The sequence below is a fragment of the Solanum verrucosum genome, unplaced genomic scaffold (assembly GCF_900185275.1).
Source record: "Solanum verrucosum unplaced genomic scaffold, falcon-dt-bn FXZP01000268.1, whole genome shotgun sequence".
NCBI lineage: Eukaryota > Viridiplantae > Streptophyta > Magnoliopsida > Solanales > Solanaceae > Solanum > Solanum verrucosum.
In genome coordinates this window covers 646,810-654,236 of record NW_026019957.1, presented here as the reverse complement: position 1 = coordinate 654,236, position 7,427 = coordinate 646,810, and the positions used below count along the sequence as shown (strand labels likewise).

At 35.1% G+C, this 7,427-nt stretch overlaps 1 protein-coding gene across 1 annotated transcript; it reads left to right on the top strand.

The window, feature by feature from the left end:
• Nucleotides 1-1,119: 1,119 nt before the first annotated feature.
• LOC125814493 (uncharacterized) lies at nt 1,120-7,138 on the top strand. The gene is made up of 3 exons (XM_049493944.1): nt 1,120-1,324; nt 1,994-4,808; nt 6,793-7,138. The coding sequence occupies exons 2-3, from the start codon at nt 2,036-2,038 to the stop codon at nt 7,056-7,058; spliced, it is 3,039 nt and encodes a 1,012-aa protein (XP_049349901.1). The 5' UTR covers nt 1,120-1,324; nt 1,994-2,035; the 3' UTR covers nt 7,059-7,138.
• Nucleotides 7,139-7,427: the final 289 nt, after the last annotated feature.

Sequence of the window (7,427 nt, the reverse complement as noted above, 5' to 3'; positions counted from 1 at the left end):
TGCTAGATTTATCTCTAATATTTAAAATAAGAAGATGATGTATGTATATTTAGTCAAGTATATATTGTATCGGGATAAATAACTTAAATATAGAATAAATATGAGAAGAGGGCATTTTGGGTCATCATTGTTTGAGTTCATTTTGGCTTACATGCTCATAATGTTTTGAAATTATAATAACAATAATTAATTGACTTGACTTTTTAAGAACAAGAACACTAATTATATTTTTTTTCATGTTATAAAAATTATTATTCTACATTAAAGTTAATTGGTACGCAGAAGTTTCACGATTAAAACATTACTCATTATTTAATTGTAACTGTTCTTATTTACAGTAAAAGTATATTAATTATAATTACCAAATCCAATACATATCACCTAATCTTTAAAACTATATTTATTTATTTATTTCTTCTTCTATTGTTTTTTTTTTTTTTCACTTTCAAAAATAGTCTATTTATGTTATTTATTTTAAATCGTTATAAATTATAAGAATGTTCTTTCATCTAAAGAAGATATTACATGTAATTTTTTTTCATATTTTTTTCCCATGGAACCAAATTATACATCTATACATTTATAGGAAGGTATAATATAATTATTTTATTTTATATTCTTTTTATGTAAGAAAAAATTCCCAAAAAGTATTTAAAAATTTCAACTAAAATTCAAATATATTAAATATACATAAGAAGACATTTATATATATATATATATATATAATACCTCTTCTATGTAAATAATATTTAGTAAATTATTTGTATTTTTCATGACCACGAATTCACCCGTGTAGAATAATTTGAGAAATACTTTATCCTATTTTTTGGTATAATATTTAAATCACCCCAAAATAAACGGAAGTTTCAATGGCCATGACAACATAGAATTAAAAAAGAATCAAACCATTCCAAAATTATTCTTTAGTTTGGTAAAAAAAACGATTAAGAAAAAAATGCAAAATACAAATTACAAAAAACAAAATAATTATAACCTTTTTTTTTTAGTCACTTTTATTACCAACCTCATACTTTCAACTTTGATCATTACAATTTCCAAAAAGTTTGATCAAGTTTCTCATTTTTTTGCCTAAAAAACTTCTTTTTTTGGTTTTGTTTCAACTACCCCTTTATCATTAATTATACACAAATGATGGGGTTAGTTTTTTTCTAGCATTTTAATTTTTTTTTCTGGAGGTTATTATTATTATTATTATCCAGAAGGTGGTGATTTGATCTGATCAAGAATGGGTTCTTGCTGAATTTTTATTGGGTTTATTCTCAAAAAACCTAATAGAAATTCAGTATTTTTCTTGTTGAAAAAGGTGCAAACCCCATTTTTATTTGTAAGTGGCTTATTTTTGGGAAGATATTATTAAGGATATGTTCATTTCATGATAATCTATAGATTGATATCATGGATCCTAATTTGATGCAATTTCTTGTTTTTAATATATAGTTTTAATGTTCAATAGATTGATATTCATGTTTAATAAAATAGAGATAGAGTATCAATTATGGGGAGAAACACAACTTTTATGTTTAATTCCTTGTTCTTTTTCCAAAAAAAAGTTTAAATAACAATTGTGTCCAAGCAGCTTGCGTGCACCTCAAATATTTCATTAGGTACGTGCTACTTTTCACCAGTATAGGCATCGAGTGACTTTGACCAACAAGGCTTGGTCAAATTCCAAACAAGACAAAAACACTAAGTGATTTATTCCAATCTGTTCGAGCTTTGATGGATGCATGTATAAAAATGTGCATGTGCTGGTAGGAGGTAGCAACTACCTCATGCATTAGTCGACAAGCACGAAAGTTGGTTGGTCCGGACACCATGGTTATTAAAACAACTTTTTTTAAAGCATATTTGGGATTTGCATCTTGGCCTTCCATGATTTGGTGCAATTGTAGAATTCCGTTGCATATTTTCACTTAATTAGTAATTTAGAGTTGGGCTTAATCTAACTTTTGTGGCTTTGTTATTATTGTAGGTCTTTCTTGTATTGAAGTTTTTTGCAACTCATAAAAGGTAAATGGATCAATTTAGGCAAATTGGTGAAGTAGTTGGGAGTTTGAAGGCTCTTATGGTGTTGAAAAATGATATCCAAATCAATCAAAGGCAATGTTGTTTTCTATTTGACATGTTTGTTCATTCTTTTGATACAATTTCTGAGGAAATCAAACATAATTTAAGGTTAAATGAGAGTAATAAAAAGTGGAAAGCTCTTGAGCTGCCTATGAAAGAGCTTCATAGGATCTTTAAAGAAGGCGAATCGTACGTAAAATATTGTTTGGATGTTAAAGATTTGTGGGGGAAAGCCATAAGTCTCCATATGAACAGAGATTGTGTTGAGTTTCATATTCATAACTTGCTGTGTTGCTTCCCTGTTGTTATTGAAGCTATTGAGGCTGCTGCAGAAATCTCGGGGTTCGATGAGGAGGAAATGCATCAGAGGAGAACCGCGTTAATGAGGAAATACGACAGGGAGTTGATTGATCCGAGGTTTTTCCAGTGGATGTCTGGGAAGCAGTATTTGGTAACTCGCGAAATATGTAGCCGGTTGGAGTGTTGTTGGAAAGAGGATAGATGGTTGCTTATCGATGTGATAAGGCAAAAGAAAACAGAAACTTTGTTGAAGTATGAACAAAGGCTTGGAGACTTATTGTTAAGGAAATTAGATGGTGTTGAACCAATTAACAAAATATTGTTGCCTAGTTCAATCTTAGTCGGATCAAATGATTATCATGTGAAGAGACGTTTAGGGTCGTGGGGCGGACATGTTAAGGAGATACAATGGTTAGGAGAGAGTTATACTCTGAGGAACTTTTTCGGAGAGGTTGAACCGTTACATGATGAGATTTCTTTGGTGTTTTCTTTATCCCATCCCAACATTCTGCAATATCACTGTGGTTTTTATGATGAAGAGAGGAAAGAAGGGTACCTTGTTATGGAGCTGATGAATGATACTCTTGCGACGTACATAAAAGATCATTCTGGTCAGAGGAAGAGACCGCCTTTTTCAACGTCTGCTGCAGTTGATATTATGCTTCAGATTGCAAAAGGGATGGAGTATCTGCATTCGAGAAAGATTTATCACGGAGAATTGAACCCGTCTCATGTACTTCTTAGAGCAAGGAATTCCTCAGCAGAGAGCTATTTTCACGCAAAACTCAAAGGCTTCGGCTTAACTTCAATCAAAAGTACTTATAAGACTGCCAGCCACAATGCAGCTGATTCCGTTATATGGTTTGCCCCGGAAGTTCTTGCTGAACAAGAAAAACCAGGAAGCAAGTGTGCCTACAAGTACACAGAGAAAGCTGATGTTTATAGCTTCGGAATGATTTGTTTCCAAATTTTGACAGGGAAAGTTCCGTTTGACGAAGGACATTTGCAAGGGGAGAAAGTCGTGCGGAATATCAGAGCAGGGGAGAGGCCTCTCTTCCCATATCCTTCACCTAAATACCTTGTGAACTTAACAAGAAGATGTTGGCATACCAATCCAAATCTTCGTCCACGTTTCTCGTCTCTATGCAGGATTTTACGTTACATCAAGAAGGTCCTTGTCATAAATCCAGAACATGGCCAGCCTGAAACTGCCCCTCCACTTGTAGACTACTGTGACATTGAGGCTAGCTACTTGAAGAAGTTTGCTGAAGAGGAGAGCACGAGTTTGACCCCGGTATCACAGATTCCTTTTCAAATGTTTGCTTACCGGCTCATTGAGAAAGAGAAGATTTTTGGAAAGAACTGGGATCCATCAAATGATGGTTTTTCGGTCCATAGGAGAGCATCATTGCTGAGTGATGACGGGCAATTGTCTGCGATGGATGATCTCTTTCTTGCACCGAGTGATGGAAGGTCAGTTTGCTCCGAGATAATTGACAGGAAAGATTCAAGATTGTTTGATCAGAGGTCAGCTATCTCCGAGATACCACATAGAAGGCTTCTCTTATTCGATCAAACATCAGTTGGTTCTGAGAGTCCGGAGAGGAGATTCTCGTCTGTGGCAAAAGCAGATGAAACACTTTTCTTTGCTGATAGTCCGGACAGGAAAGGAGCAGTATCATCACCAATAGTTAATAGGTCACCACGCATTGACACACTAGAGAAAAAGATCATTTCATCGATTAGCAAGAACCAAAGACTCAAATTTTTAGCCAACCAAGAGACGGCAATGTCTCCAAAAGCAGGTGATGAAAAACCATCATCAAGCATAGCTGCTGCGCAAAATTTAGCATCTCCACCGACTTCAGAGGAGATGAAACCAGCTGAACATAATTTAGTATCTCCACGGACTACAGAGACGAAGAAATCAGCTGAGCCAAATTTAGTATCTCCACGGACTACAGAGACGAAGAAATCAGCTGAGCAAAATGTGGTACCTCCTCCGATTTCAGAGAGGAAAATTTTATCTTATGATCAGAAACCAACTAGTTCTGAGACTCAAGAAAAGAAAAATGAATCAGTTGATCAGAAACTAATCAGTTCAGAGGCTCATGAGAAGAAACATTCATCTGATGATCAGAAATTACGACGTTCAAAGACTTTAGATCGGAAAAAGTCATTAGCTGCCAATGACAAACCACTTCATGGTGAGGAGATGCAAAGGAAAAGTTTGAGAACCAGGAGAATAAACCAAAAGTTATTCAACATTGTAGATAAGAAAGTTCCTGATTCTAATCAAATTTCAATGTCATCCGAGAATCACGAGAAAACTGCATCCAAGTCCATCAACCAAAAGACAGCAGTCAAGAAAGTTTCATCGCGTAACAAAGTGCAGGACGCAAAGACTAGCACTATACCAGGTTAGCTCTTCTACTAACCACCCCCACCCCCCAAACATACACAAAAAAGGAGGAAGAAATAAGAAACACTCCCCCCCTTTCACTTTTTTTGTCTGGTTTTAACTTGGCTCGGAATTTTAGAAAGTAAATAAGACTTTTGAATTTTGTGTTCTTAAACTAAAGATACGTGGAATTTACCAAAAAGTAAAGAGACATTCTTTTTGAAACATGCTAAAAAGGATGTCACTTGATTCTCAATCAGTCTGATATTTTTATCTCAGTTGAATAGTAAGTGTCTGAGGACATCCGAACATGAGTCTAATATTAAATTGTTGTTGTTGTGTACATTATTACATTGAGACCCTATTTATAGACCCTAGAATACAATCCTTTACCAAGTAGGATACTATTTAGTATTCCTATTTCTATTTCTATTACTATTCCTATTCTAATAGGATTGTATAAACCTATTCCTATTCTAATAGAATTGTATAAACATATTCTTATTCTAATAGGATTGTATAAACCTATTCCTATTCTAACACTCCCCCTCAAGCTAGTGCATACAATTCATGTACCTAGCTTGTTACAAATGTAATTAACACGAGGACTGATGAGGGGCTTGGTGAAATCTGCAAGTTGATCACTCGACTTCACAAAATTGACAATCAATCTCAATGTGCTTGGTCTTCTCATGAAATACTGAATTTGATGCATAATGCCGATAAAACACAGAAGAGTGATAAAATTACAGTGTTGGAACTTTCCAAACCAAACTTGCAAAGACTGTTTCAGACCATAGAGTGACTTACGTAATCAACATACAAGGCTACTAAACTCCCCCTGAGCAACAAAATTAGGTGGTTGCTCCATATAGACTTCTTCACAATGCAACGGTCGTAAGTGCTCAAAATCTAGTGTAAAGTATATGGATCATGTTGGAATCACTAGACGAGTTGATATCAGACAAGTCACCGAAAAACTAGCCAGAACATGCTCATATGCCGGAGTATTAGATTTGATGGCTAAAAGTGGTCACAATCTAAGAAATAAAATTATATGGGTAGAGTCGGAATGATGTCACAACCCAACTAGAAAATATAAATTATATAGGATAGTTTGAATTTATGGAACGACCCCATTGAAAAAGAGAAATAATATGGGTAGGGTCAGAATGTTGGCACGACCCTACTGAAAAAGAAACGGGTAGGGTTGGAATGATGGCACAACCCTACGCAAATCAGATTTGAGGAGTCACCGGAAAGACGAATGGAACTATGCAAATCAAATCTGAGGAGTCACTGAAAAGACACATGATGCTATGCAACTCAGATATGAGAAAATAGTTCGAAAAAATCCACGGTACTGCACAAATTAAATATGAAAAGTAGTCCGAAAAGATGCACGGTGCTACACAAATAAGATATGCAAAAAAGGTAGTCACCGGAAGGATGTCACGGTGCTACACAAATTATATATGAAAAAGTAGTCACTGGAATGATGACACAGTGCTACACAAAAAAGTAGACACCAGAATGATGGCACGGTGCTACAAAAATTAAATATGAAAAAGTAGTCACCGGAATGATAGCACGGTGCTACACAAATTAGATATAAGAAAATAGTCACCGGATAGATACACGGTGACCCAACTTTGTTAACATAATCATTGGCCAGACGGGCAGCATATATGGGTGCCACCCGCCGGCAGCGGAAGCTCTTTAATTCTCTACCAAGTTTGTAGAGGCTTTGATACCATGTGAGAAATATAGGAAAAGAATATTATTGAATTGTTGTTGTGTACATTATTACATTGAGACCCTATTTATAGACCCTAGAATACAATCCTTTACCAAGTAGGATACTATTTAGTATTCCTATTTCTATTTCTATTACTATTCCTATTCTAATAGGATTGTATAAACCTATTCCTATTCTAATAGAATTGTATAAACATATTCTTATTCTAATAGGATTGTATAAACCTATTCCTATTCTAACACAGAGAAACTGATCGACGACTCACCAAGATCTTCACCAGCTAGAGTTAATAGAATACATTCATCGCCAATGTCTTCTCCAACACGATCCCCAAAGACATATTCAAGATCACCAGCAATCGTCTCAAAGGGATACGAATATCAATCCCCAAGTTCATCACCATTAAATCCATGTTCGCGATGTTCAAGAGTAAACCGAGAGTGCCAAACTTCAGGTATGAGCCCACATATACAGAGGAAAGCTCATACCTCTCATTCAGAGATAGCTTAGCTCTTCATCTGTCTTCCAATGCATGTTTGTACAGTCAAACCTCTCTATAACAACATCATTTTTGTCCCGATAGTTTTTTGGTTGTTGTTGCAAAATGCTGTTATAGGGAACATATAATATAACTCAAGCAAAAAAAACGATTCTATAGAAAACATGATTGTTATAAAGAGGTCTAACTGTACAACAATATTTGCACTTTGGATCAACGGGCCTGTTGAAAGAGCACCCGATAAGACATGTAGTCCCAGGTTAGAGCTAGAAAAGCTCCCCGGGTTTTCATGGGGACCTTTGTAACAAGATAAATATGAATTACTATATATACAGGTTTTCCACTTTCTGTATCTGTTTGTCAAAGCTCTCTTCACATTA